General features: G+C 50.4%; 1 protein-coding gene across 7 annotated transcripts in view; it reads left to right on the top strand.

The window, feature by feature from the left end:
• HSPG2 (heparan sulfate proteoglycan 2) overlaps positions 1–16,968 on the top strand; it is a 215,202-nt gene that overhangs the window by 190,124 nt on the left and 8,110 nt on the right. For all 7 annotated transcript variants that reach the window (XM_053401046.1, XM_053401047.1, XM_053401042.1 and 4 more), the window contains 16 exons: positions 712–978; positions 1,062–1,177; positions 2,815–2,962; positions 3,700–3,816; positions 4,992–5,076; positions 5,294–5,438; positions 6,700–6,799; positions 8,113–8,222; positions 8,862–8,970; positions 10,636–10,734; positions 10,833–11,054; positions 12,151–12,395; positions 12,582–12,753; positions 13,743–13,865; positions 13,995–14,051; positions 15,225–15,300. In XM_053401046.1, the coding sequence (XP_053257021.1) occupies positions 712–978; positions 1,062–1,177; positions 2,815–2,962; positions 3,700–3,816; positions 4,992–5,076; positions 5,294–5,438; positions 6,700–6,799; positions 8,113–8,222; positions 8,862–8,970; positions 10,636–10,734; positions 10,833–11,054; positions 12,151–12,395; positions 12,582–12,753; positions 13,743–13,865; positions 13,995–14,051; positions 15,225–15,300 (2,191 nt within the window). The remainder of the gene's footprint in view (positions 1–711; positions 979–1,061; positions 1,178–2,814; positions 2,963–3,699; positions 3,817–4,991; positions 5,077–5,293; positions 5,439–6,699; positions 6,800–8,112; positions 8,223–8,861; positions 8,971–10,635; positions 10,735–10,832; positions 11,055–12,150; positions 12,396–12,581; positions 12,754–13,742; positions 13,866–13,994; positions 14,052–15,224; positions 15,301–16,968) is intronic.

Raw genomic sequence — 16,968 nt, 5'->3', positions numbered from 1 at the left:
CTGAAGCATTAATTCCCTGCGCTGCATGCCGAGGGGGGTCTTATAATCACAGATTCGTAGAATTGTGAAGTTGGAAGGGGCCCTGAGAGTCATTTGGTTCAACCCCCCTGCAATGCAGGAATCTGGACCACCTCCTGCTGGGAGAGAATGCTCTCGCCCCCATGGGCAACAGTCTATTGCCTAATAATAATAATAATAATTTATTGTTTATACCCTACCCACCTGGCTGGGTTTCCCCAGCCACTCTGAGTGGCTCCCAACGGAATATTAAAAACACAATAAAATATCAAACATTAAAAACTTATTTATGCAGCTGTTGTAATTTAGATATTATATTATATTTTATGTGAGGGAATCATTGGCAATTTTGGTTATTGTGTATATATGTTAAGTTTCAATAAAGATCTTTGTGGGGCGGGGGGGACTTCCCTAAACAGGGCTGCCTTCAGATGTCTTCTAAAGGTTGTATAGTTGTTTATTTCCTTGACATCTGATGGGAGGGTGTTCCACAGGGCGGGCGCCACCACCGAGAAGGCCCCTGCCTGGTTCCCTGTAACCTCACTTCTTGCAGGGAGGGAACCGCCAGAAGGCCCTTGGAGCTGGACCTCCATGTCCGGACTGGATGATGAGGGTGGAGATGCTCCTTCAGGTATACTGGGCCGAGACCTCGAGGATCCCCTGACCTCTCTCTGTCTGCCCCCCTCTCCTCAGCGCTGCCAAAGGTGATGATCAACATCAGGACGTCGGTGCAGACCGTGCTGGTGGGCAATGCCGTGGAGTTTGAGTGCCTGGCCTTTGGGGACCCAAAGCCCCAGGTCACCTGGAGCAAGGTGGGCGGACGGCTGCGCCCAGGGGTGCTGGCCAGTGGCAGCATGGTGAAGATTGAGCGCGTGGAGCAGGTGGACGCCGGGCAGTACCGCTGCACAGCCACCAACGACGTCGGCACAGTCCAGTCCCACGTCATCCTCCATGTCCAATGTAAGTACCAGCAGGGCAAATGCGCCTCTCGTTTCTCTCTCCTCCCTCCAGGTTAGCAAACCTGCTTTCTCTCTCTCCTACAGCTGTGCCCCAGATTGCTGCCGCCCAGCCAGAAGTGAAAGAGGTCTCCGCTGGGTCTAAGGTGGTCTTTCCTTGCTCTGCTTCCGGTTTCCCTGTGCCAGATATCACCTGGACCAAGGTAACTCTCCAGAGAGGCAGGGAGCCCTTCTGTGGGCTCTGCCCACCAAGAGGGGCCCTGCGGCTGACAACGTGTGTTGTCTATTTTACTTGTTGCGTTTATTTCCTGCCATTTCTCCTCCAAGGAGCTCGAAGGTGGCATGTATGGTTCCCTCCCCCCTTTTATTCTCAAAACAAGTTTGGTTTAGGCTGCAAGGCAGTGACTGGCCCCCAAGGTCACCCAGTTGATTTTCGTGGCTGAGGGGAGGATTTGAACCCTGATCTTTTCCCGTCCTAGTCCCCCGACAACCCTATGAGGTAGGTTAGGCTAAAAGAAAATAATAATAATAATAATAATAATAATAATAATAATAATAATAATAATTTATATCCTGCCCATCTGGCTGGGTTTCCCCAGCCACTCTGGGCAGCTCCCAGCCAAATATTAAAAACACAAAACCAAGTTCGAGTCATGGCCGAGTGGGAGATACGGACCCTAGTCTCCCAGGTCCTAGTCCAGAAATAACCACTACATGACACTATCTTAATGCGCTTTCTGTAGTAGCTGGTGATCTGTTTTTTAAAAAAAGTTTTATGTAGCATAGTATCGGTTTGATCATATAACACTAATCCTGGCACAAATACACAGTCTGCCAATTAATTTCCGGGCCCCAATTCAAAGTGCTGGTTTTTGCCTATATAACCTTCATGGCTCCGGACCTCAGTACCTCAAGGGCCACTTCTTCCCAAAGGAACCAACCTACACCCTGCAGTCATCATCATCTGAGCCCCTTCTTTGTGTCCCTCCTCCCTGAGAGATTTGGACAGTGGCAACAAGAGAACGGGCCTTTTCTGTGGTGGCTCCCCAACTGTGGAATGCTCTCCCCAGGGAGGCCCGCCTGGAGCCTTCATTACATGCCTTTAGGCACCAGGTGGAAATATTCCTCTTTACCCAGGCCCTTGGCCTATTAAAGTTTAGGGGAGGGGCAGTTGTTAATATGATTATTTTATTATGATGTCTGTCGTTATGCTTTTTATTATGTTTTTATTATTGGTGCTCTGTAATGTGTTTTTAATGTTGTACACCACCATGGGATCTTTTGATAAAGGCCTGTATAGTATTACACTGGAACCTCTGTTGTCGAACATAATCTGTTCCGGAAGGCCGTTTGACTTCCGAAACGTTTGACAACCGAGGCGCAATTGCCGGTCGGCAAAATCCATTGAAAAAATGGAGAAACGTGCCTCAGAAGCTGTTCAAATTCCGAGGCGTGTTCAAAAATGGAAGCATTCACTTCCGGGTTGTCGGCGTTCGACTTCTGAAACGTTTCAAAACCGAGGTTCCACTGTATTATTATTATTATTATTATTAATAATAATAATAATATCTGTTGTACACAAACCATTTGGGGATTTTTTTTTTAGTTCTTTGTATGTATGTTTATAAGCAAAATGAGATAAATAATGATAAGGCAGCCATGGAAAAGGCAGAGAGCCTCCTGGGTTTGTGGGGAAGAGCGGAATCAGCCTCTGGGGAGAGCGGCAAGTTGGCACACATGGCAAAGGAAAGACAAAGGGTTGCTGGGCTGCCTTGCAAGGCAGACTGTGCCCTGCGGGAAGAGCCTGCTGAGGGTTTCGGGGGCCGCTTCTGTGTTCCAGCTGGAAGGAGACCTCCCCAAGGACGTCCGCGTGGAGAGCAACGTCCTGACCATCCCGTCCGCTCGCCCTGAGGACACCGGCATTTACGTCTGCACGGCATCTAACCGGCAAGGGCAGGTGACGGCTTTCTCCATGCTCAAAGTGCGCGGTGAGTTCAGCATGCCGGTCTCTTCTCCCTGCGAAATCAGTTTCTCTGCCGCCGCCGCCACCCAAACCATGGGAGGAATAGTCAGAAAGGGGACAGGCAGTTGCTGGTCTCTAGAGTTTGACCTGGAGAAATCCTCCTCTGGGGGTCTCCAGTTTTGAGAGGAGAATGTCCTCTCTTTCCCCTTCCCCTTCTGGTTGTGTGGACTTTGAATAGCCACAGCCGGATGGAACCGGGCAGTGCTATTTTTGCTAGAAAAAGAGGTGTCAGAGCTCACCATGAATGGCTCTCTTATCATGACAACACTGCCCATCTGAGAGGTGCCAGAACTTAGTAAAAAAGCCTTGCTTGGGCTGTTGCTTCCTGCCTCCTAGCCTTGTGGAGGTTGCTGGTTTGAATCCTTATGGGACTTCTACGCAGGGGTAATGTGTGGCAAAAGGGCCCCCACTCAGCTGCATGCAGAAAGCCCCGGGTTCAACCCCTGAACACCTCCAGTTTAAAGGAGCATGGGTATCTGGGCAGGGGGGAAGCACCCCAGAAGGCTGCTGCCAGTCAGAGACGGCAGCATTGGGCAATATTGGGCAATGGTGCAACCTGGCGTGGTGGCAGTAATGGGATTTCCTGTGGCTCAAGTGGACCAAACAGGTAGCCGGCCATTCCTCAACTAGAAAGGATGAGGGAGCTGGGAAATGGCGGTAGCTGCCTAGTCCCCTGACCCCCTGCCCTTCCTCTGCTTGTAGAGCGGGTGGTGCCATATTTCACCCAGAATCCTCAGTCCTTCCTTGTCCTGCCGACCATGAAAGACGCCTACAAGACGTTTGCGATCGAGATCACCTTCCGACCGGACACACCTGACGGTAAGCGGAGGTGCTGGGGCAGGCGGGGAGGCCCTTGGGGGCAAGACTGCTGTGTGTGTGTCCCCCCCCCCCAATGTAGGCACTCCAGAGCTTTCCCACAAGTACAGTATACAATAGGGCTGCCATATTGGGATTTCAAAGGCGAAATTGACATCCGGGAGGGATTTCCGAAATGCAGCGTTTTGTCCTGGATCAATCGAAAAGTGGGGTTTTTTGAAACAATTTTGGGGTGCCCTGGTTTTTACTTTTTGAAATGTGGCAAGCCTAGTATATGAGCTCCTTGGTCCTTTTTTTGGCTACAACCAGCCACCTTTCTCCTTGCTGGCAGAGGCCCGAGTGCTCTCTTTCCTGGGAATCTCTCAACACTCTCGTTTTCCCTCTTGCCTTTCCTCCCAACTCGTCTTACCTTTCTCTCCGTCTCTCTTCCTCTCTCTCCTCTACACCTCTTCCTCCCCCTTCGTGTCTACTCCCTCCTTTCCCCTACCTCTCCAGCTCTCATGCTTTACTCAGGTAAGTCTCGTTTCTGCTGGGCTGCCGCTTCCTTTCTAGCCAGTCCTAGGCGCCTCCCTTAACCCTTGCGGCGATGGAGCCTCGTGCCCGTGTGTGTGTTGTGAAAAGCGTGCCCCTTGGCAAACTAACCAGTCCACTGGCGGAGCCACTGTGTCTTCACCCCGGGACTCAGGAGCCCTTCCGGCCCCTATCCACCTGCTCACTGATCTGCCTAATGCCTTGCCAGCCAGGCTGCTTCTTTGGGGGCCCTGCCTAACCCCGGTTCCTTGCCCAAGCAGGTGGAACATTCTCCCTTCCTTACCAGGAAGCAGTGCTGTGTTGCATCCCAGGGACAGGGAACCCAGGTGTATCTTGGCATCCTGTTGTTGCGCCGTGGGGCCCGCCTGCCGTGCTGTGGGTTTGGGTGCCAAAGGGAGCATAGCACAGTGTTGTGGTCTCGCAGGCTGGTGGCCGCCAGCTTTTGTGGCTCGTCCACGAATAGGCCACTTGCGTGGGTGGCAATGGAGGGCTCTGAGCACTGCATGGAACTGGGGACCTCGGCCAGGCTGCCTTTCCCAGGCGTCGGAGGATGGCTTGACTGCAAGTAGCTCCCTGGTGCTGAAGCTGTGAGCTGAGCAAACCCATGCCCTGCAGAAACCTCTCACCTTCCTTTCTGCTTTTGGCAGGGATGCTGGTGTACAACGGGCAGAAGAAGAACACAGGGACGGACTTCGTTTCCTTTGGACTGGTTGGGGGCCGGCCAGAGCTCAGGTGAGAGGCTGTGGGTCCTTATCTCAGCACCCTCTTTCTGGCTGGGTGTCAGTTGTAGCCCCAACCCATCCTTTCCTACTTCTGAACCCAGAGCTGTGAGACATGGGCCTCCTAGCTTTCCGCTTGTCGAAGGGGTCTTGCAAGGCATGCCAGGGCCTAATGGAGTGGGCGGGAGCCGAGGCAGTTTTGACCCTCCTGAGCTGTCTTGGCATTGCAGGTTCGACGCCGGCTCTGGCATGGCCACCATCCGGCACCCTTCCATCATCAAGCTGGGCGAATTCCACACCATCCGGCTGTACCGCAACCTCACCCAGGGCTCTCTCGTTTTGGACAACCACCCTCCCGTCAACGGCACGTCCCAGGTGAGTGGCGGGCTCAAGGTGGAGAGGGTAGGGGTGGTTTCTCCCACCTGTGGGAAATCTCTGTGGCATGTGGCTGCTGAAAGGGGCAGCGTTATAAGCCGGGGCAGGTGCTCTAGTCGGGGTGTCAACATGCTGCTGGGCATCTGCACCCCATCTGTGGGTCTGAGCGCTGCATTCTGTACTTGTCAGTGGCTACCGGACCAGGCCCAAAGGCATTGGGTACCGGGAGCAGGATGGCGAGCAGGGCTAAGATGGAGCAGCCCCCTGCAAACTGGTGTTTCCTGTTGGAGACCCACTTTTGCTAGGTTTACATTTCTGTGTAATGGACTGGATGAGAGCCAACAAACTGAAGCTCAATCCAGATAAGACAGAGGCACTGCTAGTGGGTGGTTCTCTAGACCAGATGGTTGGGAGGTCACCTGCTCTTGATGGGGTTACGCTTCCTCTGAAGGAGCAGGTTCACAGCTTGGGGTCCTCCTGGATCCTTTGCTGTCGCTCGAGGCTCAGGTGGCCTCAGTGGCACAGAGTGCCTTCCATCAGCTTTGGCTGGTGGCCCAGCTACGCCTAACTACTATTGTCTATGTGCTGGTAAACTCAAGGTTAGATTAGTGCAATGCGTTATAGCTAGGGCTGCCTCTAAAGACAGTCCGGAAACTTCAGCTAGTGCAGAATTCAGCGGCCAGGTTGCTCACCAAAGCAAGATGGTTTGAGCATAATACACCGATCCTGGTCCGACTGCACTGGCTACCAATTAGTTTCCTGGCCCAATTCAAAGTGCTGGTTCTGACCTATAAAGCCTTTAACAGCTCAGGACCGCAATACCTCAAGGACGGCCTCTTTCCATATGAACCTACCCGGACCCTGAGATCACCTTCTGAGACTCTTATTCATGTGCCTCCTCCTCAAGAGGTCCGGAGGGTGGCAACACGAGAACGGGGCCTTCTCTGCAGTGGTTCCCCATCTGTGGAATGCACTCCCCAGGGAAGTTCGCCTGGTGCCTTCATTACACACCTTTCGGGGCCAGGCAAGAATGTTCCTTTTTTAACCAGGCCTTTGGTTGATCTGATTTACATCCTATGCCCTTTTAAAACGTGGCTCTTTTTGGGGGCGGGCTTTTGAGTTGTTATTTTTATTATGTATTTTGTGGTTTTATATCTTGATTTTATTCTGTAAACTGCCCTAAGACCCCTGGCTATAGGGTGAAATAATAATAATAATAATAATAATAATAATAATAATAATAATAATATGTCTTCCCCAGGGCAAATTCCAAGGTCTGGACCTCAACGAGGGGCTGTACCTTGGCGGGTATCCCAACTACGCTGCTACTGCAAAGACAGGCCTGACCAGCGGTTTCATTGGTGAGAGCTTCACAAAGTCATAGAATTGTAAGGTTAGAAGGGAGCGCCCCAAGGGTCATCTACTGCATTCCCCTTGAAGTGCATGAATCGCAACTGAAGAATCCCTGACAAAGATTCATCCAGCCTCTGGCTGAAAACCTCCAATGAAGGAGGGGCCACCACCTTCTGAGGACAAAGCGGCCAGTATATGCACGGGGTTGTCTGTGATCTGTGGTGGGGGGCTGGGCTAGGTTTTGGTGCACCCGGGCAGGATGTCCCAAGAAAAACAGCGTCAGGGACCCCACTGAGGAGGAATGGTGGGAGCCACCCCCTCCCCCACTTCTGCTCTTGAATCTTCCCAGGAGCAGGAGGACAGTATAGATTTGGAACAGTGGTTTGCCGAGGGGCACAGTGCAGAAGGCAGAAGCTGGGAAATACTGGATGGGGAGCAGCTAGGAGAAGAAACACTGGAAAAGAGAAGGTTAACAGATTCACAGTCATTGGACATCATTCCTTCGCTCAGCCCAAGGTCAAGAAGAGCTCAGAAAGTCTCAGAACAGAAAGCACAGAGGGTACAAGCTTAGATTAAAAGACGTACGAGTGATGTAGATTAATACGGGCGGAAAGGGGTATGATCCTTAATTGGGAGCACCGCTGTTTCTAGGAGATGTGTTCTTTGTTCTCTCCCTGTGATTATTAAAGTTTCTAACTGGTAAGGCATTCCTTTCTTTGATCTTCTTATCTGCTGCCACGGGGGGGGGCAGGAAGAAGTTGATTCCCTGAACCCTGACAGACAGCTGCGTTTGTCCTAAAGAAAGCTGCCCCACCGGCCCCCAGGTAGCCAGCACCTTTGGGGAGTGGCTGGCTTCCCTTTTCCCCTAGAGGTTGTCACCCTAAATAACAGATGCGAGCAGTGGTAGAAAAGGGAGCTCGCTAAACCGTTGCATTTGAACCTTTTGGAGGGATAAAACAAACGCAAGTCGGCATGCACTGTTTTTAAACCCTCCTGTTTTCCTCCAAGCAAGCAACAACCCTGTGAGGTGGGTGGATTAGGCACATGGCCACAGCCAGTGAGATGCAGGAATCTGGGTTGCCCCATTCTGAGCCCCCCACACACACCAACCACAGCATCACCACTGGCTCTCCCCATTTATATGAGCAGTGGGTATTTACGGGGGGGGGTGTCCCAAGATGTACAGCTACCTAACACAGAGGCCTTGCCAGCTCACCCCTGCTTCGTTGGCACGCCTTTTCACTTCCACTAATTCCTCCCTCGCCCCTACCGCCAATCTCTCCCGCAACCTCCCATCGGCTCGTTCTCCTTCCCCTCTTAGGATGCGTTCGGCAGCTGGTCATCCAAGGGAAGGAAGTTATCTTCAAAGACTTTGACCTCCAAGCTCACGGCGTCTCCAACTGCCCCACCTGCCATGACCGTCCGTGCCAGGTAAGCGCACTGCATATGTGCGGCCTCTTATAGAGGGGAGCAGAAATCGGCCTTGTTGATCGCTGCATTCCCCGTGGCCAGCCCTGGTTGGACATGGCAGGTGATTGGAGATTGGAATAATTATTATTCTTTCTTTCTTTCTTTCTTTCTTTCTTTCTTTCTTTCTTCCCCGCCCATCTGGCTGGGCTTCCCCAGCCGCTCTGGGCGGCTCCCAACAGAACATTAAAAACAGAATAAAACTTCAAACATTAAAAACTTCCCTAAACAGGGCTGCCTTCAGATGTCTTTTGAAGATAGGATAGCTGCTTATTTCCTTCACACCTGAAGGGAGGGTGTTCCACAGGGAGGGCGCCACTACCGAGAAGGTCCTCTGCCTGGTTCCCTGTAACCTCACTTCTCGCAATGAGGGAACCGCCAGAAGGCCCTTGGAGCTGGACCTCAGTGTCTGGGCTGAACAATGGGGGTGGAGACGCTCCTTGAGGTATACTGGACCGAGGCTGTTTAGGGCTTTCAAGGTCAGCACTGACACTTTGAATTGTGCTCGGAAACGTACTGGGAGCCAATGAAGGTCTTTCAGGACTGGTGTTATGTGGCCTCGGCTGCCAGTCCACCTGATTTTCCCTTCCCTCCCCTTGGCAGAATGGAGGCGTCTGCAGGGACTCGGAGAGCAGCAGCTATGTGTGCGAGTGCCCACAGGGATTTGCTGGAAGCAACTGCGAACACCCCCAGGCCCTACGCTGCCATCCAGGTAAGATGCGGCTGCCCCTGTTTCCATGTGGCACATCACGTGGCAGGGATGAGACTGGGCGTCCTTTAGGAGGAAGGGCCGTGGCTCAGGGCACATCATTTGCTTGGCATGCAGAAGGCCCCAGGTTTGGTCCTCAGCAGTATCTCCTGTTAGGGCTGAATCCTTGGAGAGCCACTGCCGAGCAATGCTGACACTTTTATTTATTTGGAAATTGGTTTTAAAGTGATGTACTTTTTATAAATTTATTTTTTATTTTGTCAAGGTAATAATAAAAAATAAATAAGAATAAAAATGTGCACCCACCCCCGAGACCATTCCATCATAGCTCCCCAACCTACCAAAATTTCAACATCTCTTGCGATGTTCCTTATCCATTTTAACAGTACAGATTCTACACACCTTCCGTTATCTCCTTAAAATCATTCATTCTGCATATTCCCCATCTTACCTTAATAGCACGTGCTAGTTTATCATTAGGGACGCGGGTGGCACTGTGGGTAAAACCTCAGCGCCTAGGACTTGCCGATCGCATGGTCGGCGGTTCGAATCCCCGTGGCGGGGTGAGCTCCCGTCGTTCGGTCCCAGCTCCTGCCCACCTAGCAGTTCGAAAGCACCCTTAAAGTGCAAGTAGATAAATAGGTACCACTTTATAGCGGGAAGGTAAATGGCGTTTCCGTGTGCTGTGCTGGTGCTGGCTTGCCAGCTGCAGTTTCGTCATGCTGGCCACGTGACCCGGACGTGTCTTCGGACGTCGCCGGCTCACGGCCTCTTGAGCAAGATGAGCACGCAACCCTAGAGTCGGACACGACTGGCCCGTACGGGCAGGGGTACCTTTACCTTTACCTTTTTTTTAGTTTATCATTAATGATGTACATTAGGGTTATATTAACCCCTAGCCCTAACCACTTTATGGCGATAACGGCAGATAATAACAATATTTAATGGACAGTACTGAGCTAGATTTGGGGTTTGATTCTGGGGGTGGGTCCTGCAAATTTGCACCTCCCACCCTATTCTGACATGGACCCACTTTGGATGCTGACATAGAAGGACCAGTGGCCTGACTCTGTATAAGGCAGCTTCCTAAGTTCAGGGGGCAAACAGGGAACCCTGACTCCTTGCCCTCTGCCTGTCAAGATGCTGTCTGCAGCTCCCGGCTGGTTGCCCAGGAAAGTATAAAGACAAGGGAAAGTTTCTTACCATCCTTTTTCATTTCAAACTTTACAGAGAGAGGCTATAGAACCCAGCCTCTTGGATAATGGTGTTGTCCCGAGTGAATCTCCACTTTCCCATCTCTCCAACAGCTTCCTCATTCGTCGTCATCACTCTTCTACGGGTGCTGCTACGTGCCCTCTGTCTTTCAGCTCTTTGCTCCCCTACTTTTAAGGCTCGCCGGGTTCTGGGAGATGGCGGGTCTGGAATGCTTTCTAATGACAACGTGTCAGCCGGGTGTTGTTCCGTCTCTCCCATTATTTCCCAGCTTTCCCCCTCATCTACCTCTGAGCTGCGACCACCCATCAACCCCCTGTTGTAAATCTATACTGTCTTCCTCTTCCTCCTCTCTGGAAGGGTCAGGATTTGAGGCGGTCTCTGCCACCCCTCCTTTGCCCAGTCCCTGACACTGCCGCCCAGAGTCTTACCAAATGACCCTCCCTTCCCTCACAGAGGCCTGCGGTCCCGATGCCACCTGTGTTAACCGAGCCACGGGGCAAGGCTACACTTGCCGCTGCCTGCTTGGGAAATACGGAGAGAAGTGCATGGACGGTGAGTAAGGAAGACACGCTGCCCCCCCCCCCCCAGTGACCAGGGCAAAGCCTGAGCAAAGTCCCAGGCTGACCCCACTGCCCCCCTCTTTGCTGCAGGCACCACGGTGACTGTGCCCTATTTCCACGGGGGCGATGCCTTCATCTCCTATCCTCCGCTCACCAACATCCACTACGAGCTGCGCGTGGACCTTGAGATCAAGCCGCTGTCCCCCGATGGCCTCATCCTCTTCAGTGGCGGGGATGGCTCCCCCGTGGCAGATTTTGTCTCGCTCAGCATGGTCAACGGGCACTTAGAGTTCCGCTACGAGCTGGGCTCAGGTAATGAATCCGCTCCCCGTTGCTAACAACCGATGCTGAGATCTGCCCTCTTGGTGGTCGTCCTCAGAGGCTCAAGGGGGGCGGTGGTACAGCACAGGGCCTTCTCTGCAGCAGCCCCTGAGCAGTGGGAACTCCTTTTCCACAGGGGAGTTCCTGGCACCTTCATTGTGCAGCTTCCAGCAAATGCTGATGACCCACCTGTTCACCCTCTTTTTTGTGGTTTTTTTAAATAATATTTTTTATTAGTTTTCAGTTACAACCCAATGATAGCTTCATTATAACAATGCCAAATTTAATACAATTACTAACACCAATCATTCAAATACCAAATTAAATAATTTAGGTGGTCCCCTGCATGCCAGAATCGATGGTTTGATGATGTTCACCCTGTTTTTTGACCCTCGAGGTGTATGTTTTTAGCACCCAGCTTATTTTTATGGCTGTTAATTTGTTTTAAACTGTTTTTTAAATATTGTTTTAAACTTGCCCTGAGATCTTAGGAGGCCAAAATTTGGGGGGCGATTCTTCCCACTCCCCCTCCTTTTCCGAAAGAGGCAGAGGGGAAGGAGGTGTCATTTCCCAGCCCTCATCAGTCCCAGACACACTGTATTTTTCCGTGTATAAGATGCCCCCTACTTTTGGGGTCTCTAAATTAAGTAAATGGGGGGAGATTGCCTTGAGCTTTTTGGGGGGGCGATTGCCAAAAATCACTCACCTGCCAGACTGACCACGACAATTGTGCACATCATAAAACACACCAGTCGCCTGCCCGCTAACCAACACCCACCGCCAATCGCCCGCCCAATTGCCACAGCACTGGCAAATCAACAGCAGCCCTTGCCACGGCCACCAACAAATTTGCCGCTGACAATCTCCTGCTTGCGGCAGAAACCAATCCCCCGTCCAAACATTGCACTATCCGTGCATAAGACAAGCCCCAATTTTTGACATTATTTTCTCAGGAAAAAACCTCATCTTATACATGGAAAAGTACGGCGCGTTCTTAACTTTGGGGGTACGTGAGACGGGCCAATTGTTGCAGGGAGAATCTTCCCCCGCTCCAGAATCCAAACTCATGTTCCCGGCCCTCTTTTAGGAACGGCCGTCCTTCGGAGCGCAAAGCCCCTAGAGCTGGAACAGTGGCACAGGATCATGGCCGAGCGGCTGAACAAAGACGGCACTCTGCAGGTGAACGATGAGCGGCCCGTCAAGAGGTCCTCGCCGGGCAAAAGCCAGGGCCTGAACCTCCGCACTTCCATGTACCTGGGGGGCGTCGACGACACCGTCAGGCTGCCGGCGGCTGCCAACGTCTCCAGCCACTTCTACGGGTGCATCGGGGAGGTGAGCAACTGGGGGGGCACGACGGCGGTAGGGAGAGGAGCTGCCGGTTTCCCCTCCCTGCTTTGTGGTGGACAGTCCACACTTCCTCCTTGGAAGAGAAGGGGGCAGGAGGAAGGGAAGGGGCTGGCCAGCAAGATCCATGCACTCTGACTGGAAGCTGAAGCTGTTTGCGTCTTCCCACCCCAGGTCTCAATCAATGGGAAGAAGGTGGACATTTCGTACAGCTTCCTGGAGAGCCGCAGGATCTCGCAGTGCTTTGACAGCTCCCCTTGCGACCGCAGGCCCTGCCTGCACGGTGGCAAGTGCTTGCTGACCGGCGAGTACGAGTTCCAGTGCCTGTGTCTGGACGGCTACAAAGGTGAGAGCGCCACAGAGGGATGCGGGAGGGCATGACGGCCAGTAAAAAGTCTCTTGCGGTTTTCCAGAGCTTCCGGGGGTTTTTCCCCACACATACCTTTTCCTCCGTGCTTCCCAGCAAGAGGTCCACACTTTAAAGCTCTGTTTTAGCCCTCTCTTTATTGCTCTGGAGCTTTCCCTGCGAAAACTCGCTCTTTAAAGCTGATTTGGAGCCAAGTGCAATCCATGAAAAAGCCAAATACAGTGGTACCTTGGTTCTCAAACGCCTTGGTACTCAAGCAACTTGGAACCCAAACACTGCAAACCCGGAAGTAAGTGTTCTGGTTTGCGAACTTTTTTCGGAAGCCGAACGTGCTCCGTTTTGAGTGTTACGCTTCCAATTTGGGTGCCGCACTTCCGTTTTGAGTGTTACGCTGAGGTCAGTCTGGTTTTGCTATTTATTTTGCGTTTTTGTTTTTGCAGCTCTTTTCGTTTTGTTTTTGTGACTGTGTAGAACCCAGTTCAGCTACTGATTGATTGATTGATTGTGTGACTGCAGTACATTGTTTATTGCTTTCATTTTATGGATCCATGGTCTTGTTAGATAGTAAAATTCATGTTAAATGGCTATTTTAGGGGTTGTTTTTAAAAGTCTGGAACGGATGAATCCATTTTGCATTACTTTCTGTGGAAAAGCGCACCATGATTTTGGAACGCTATGGTTTTGGAACGGATTTCCGGAACAGATTAAGTTTGAGAACGAAGGTAGCTGTTTGCTCCAGATCAGCTTTAAAGAGTGAGTTTTTGCAGGAAAAGCTCTGGAGCAAAAAAGAAAGAAAAAAAGGTGCTCAGACATGGAGCTTTAAAGTGCAGACCTGTTGCTTGGAAAGAGTGGGGCTAAAGATAAGTGTGGATAAGCCCTTAGTCTTGCGCATCATGCAAGTCCGCCCTTGCCCATCTCTCCCTCTCCATCCTCTTTACGGCAGTGTGTTTCTCTCTCGCTCTCTTCAGGGGAGCGCTGCGAGGTGTCTGAGGTCCACTGCCAGCTCCAGCAGCCCTGCCTCAACGGGGGCACCTGCAAAGACACAGCGTGCGTCTGCCCTCCAGGCTTCCTGGGATTATACTGTGAACACGGTAAGTCTGAGGATGATGGCTGGCCAGAGCGTGGAGCTGCAGAGGCAAACTGTCTCCTCCACCGCTGTCACCCCGGAAGAAAGTTGTCTTCTGCTCTGTAAAGCGAGTGCCTGTTTCTCTGCCACGCAGATGCATCGCAGCACCAGTCAAATACCGAGTGGACTCCCGAGGGCAGCGGAGGAAATGGTACGTCTCAGGCCCCCTCTTTGCGCCACCTGCTTCTGCTTCTTCTGGGGTGAAGATCCTGCTTTGCAGACAAAGTCCTGACTGGGACCTAAGGAGGATGTCTCTTGTAGTGAAGCCACTTCAGATAACCATGTCATCCGGGCAGAGATGCTTTGATGATCCAAAGCCATTTGACACTTCCAGAAAACCAGTTCAGCTTCTCTTTTTCCCTTTTTAAATTTGTTTATTTGGTTTTACAATCACATATCCAATGAATATATAACATAAAAACAAGATGCCAAGGAATCTCCTGGACTTCCCTCCTCCCCTTTGTGGGTCCTATTGATAGTCCTTTCCAGTGCTTTTTCCCCCGGGGCGATGCATACCCCTAAACATTTTGCGAATCTAAGTTTGGCTTCATTGAGGGGCAGCATTTCAATATGAGTAGGAAAACGAGAGTACCCCTATTTATTTATTTTGGGGGGGAAGCACTGGTCCTTTCCTCCTGCATCTTTTATAATATAATCCAAATATTTTACGTCTCCATTAAACTACACCATTAAAGAATGAATTTGCTGATCAATTTTAAAGTGGAATACAAGAAAGGGAGGTGGGTGGAAGTCAGGAAAATAAGGCAATGAATGATAAGAATCTGAAAAGAGGTTCTTCTCTTTTTTCTTTTCTTTTTTTTGTTAAATTTTTTAATATCTTTTTCCTTTTTCCTGGTTTGCTATATTTTTCTTTTCTTTTTCTTTTTCTATTTGTGTTTTAATTGTTGGTATTTGTTGGTGTTTTAATATGTATTGTTTTTCTTTTGTATTGTTTTTTTCTTGTAAAACTTAATAAAATATTATTTTTTATAAAAAAAATAAACTACACCATTAAACTGTGTTCTTCCAGTCCTGCTAACAGTTTTAACTGCTTACAATGGTTTTTAAGATAAATTATACATTTTCCCCATTCCTTGTTGAAATTTTGGTCTTCCCAGTTACTGATTCTTCTGGTCATTTTTGCCATTTCTGCAAACTTAATCTGTCATTCATCTCTGGCAGGGACTTTATCTTCATTCTATCTCTGAGCCAATAACATCCCCGCAGTTCAGCTTTTCCCTCCACTCCCTCCCGCTGCCTCGGTCTGTGCTGGAGTCCCTGAAGCAGGTGCTGAGACTAATTCTCCTTTTCCCCCTTTCACCAGATGCCCCTGGACAGTACGGTGCCTATTTCCACGATGGCGGCTATGTGGCCCTGGGGCGCCACGCTTTTCCCAGGAGGTAAGTTATCTCTGATGCCATTGCAGTGGACGCTTCCTCACGAACGGCGACCAACCAGCCTTGAGTGGCAGTGGGAGAACGCTGCCAAGCTCCATTTACGGTGGAGGGAACAGGCCAAGGCCAATGCAGAAGGAAGTTCAACGGAGGGACTTTTACCGTATGGGTTTACAGGTGAAACTCGGAAAATTAGAATATCGTGGAAAAGTTCATTTCTTTCAGTAATTCAACTTAAAAGGGGAAACTAATATATGAGATATGGACTCATGACATGCAAAGCAGGATATGTCAAGCCTTTATTTGTTATAATTGTGATGATCACGGCGTGCAGCTAATGAAAACCCTAAATTAACAATCTCAGAAAATTAGAATATTAAATGAAATCAGCAAAACAAGAACTGCAAATATACCAATATTGGACCTCTGAGAAGTAGAAGCATGCATATGTGCTCAGTACTTGGTTTGGGCCCCTTTTGCATTAATTACTGCCTCAATGCGGTGTGGCATGGATGCTATCAGCCTGTGGCACTGCTGAGGTGTTATGGAAGACCAGGATGCTTCAATAGCAGCCTTCAGCTCTTCTGCATTGTCTCATGTCTCTCATCTGTCTCTTGGCAATGCCGGTTCAGGTCAGGTGAGTTTGCTGTCCAATCAAGCACAGTAATCCCATGGGCATTGAACCAGGTTTTGGTACTTTTGGCAGTGTGGGCAGGTGCCAAAGTCCTGCTGGAAAATGAAGTCAGCATCCCCATAAAGCTCGTCTGCTGAAGGAAGCATGAAGTGCTCCAAAATCTCCTGGTAGACGGCTATGTTGACCCTGGACTTAATGAAGCACAGTGGACCAACACCAGCTGATGACATGGCTCCCCAAATCTCTTTTCTGATGACAGCAGCTTTTGCATCTCATTTGGAAACCAAGGACCTAGAGTCTGGAGGAAGAATGGGGAGGCACACAATGCCAAGATGATTGAAGTCCAGTGTGAAGCTTCCACAGTCTGTGTTGATTTGGGGAGCCATGTCATAGCTGCGATCTGTTTCTGTGATACAGCGGCATATAATTAATTTTTTAAAATAAATGCATAAAAACATGCCGTATTGGCCTGAATATAAGCCGCACCAGAATATAAGCCGCACCTTTAAAACTGGAGGGGGGGAGAAAAAATACCCAAATATAAGCTGCTCCCTTCCTCACTGCTCCTGGGTGTGTACTAGGTGGGGGGGGGGCACACTGCGTTGCCAGCAGCCTTCCCCTTTCCTCGCTCTCTCCCTTGGGGGAGAGGACGGGGTACCAAGTATGGGGCGGGCAACGCTTTGCCGTTCTCCTGGTACTGTTTGCCCCACGTTCCTGGCTGCACACTGTAAGATTGCACGTATAAACTGCACTTTAACTTTTCACGGTCGGAATTTGGGGGGAAAGTGTGGCTTATATTCAGGCCAATACAGAGAAAACAGCAAAGACCTGATGAAGAGAGCACAGCAGAGGTTATATTTTCTGAGAATCCTCTGGAAAAACAATCTCTCAAAGGACCTGTTGATGGCATTTTACCATTGTACTGTGGAGAGTGTATTAACTTATGGTCTGTGTGTGTGGTTTGGGAGCTGCACGGCCAGGGGAAAAACAATGCTGTCCAGGGTGGTAAAGACTGCGGAGAGAATAATTGGCTGTACTCT

Source organism: Podarcis raffonei, chromosome 8 (assembly GCF_027172205.1).
Source record: "Podarcis raffonei isolate rPodRaf1 chromosome 8, rPodRaf1.pri, whole genome shotgun sequence".
In the NCBI taxonomy this organism is placed as follows: domain Eukaryota; kingdom Metazoa; phylum Chordata; class Lepidosauria; order Squamata; family Lacertidae; genus Podarcis; species Podarcis raffonei.
The sequence above is the reverse complement of the archived record's forward strand: the minus strand, read 5'-3'. Positions and strand labels throughout refer to the sequence as shown.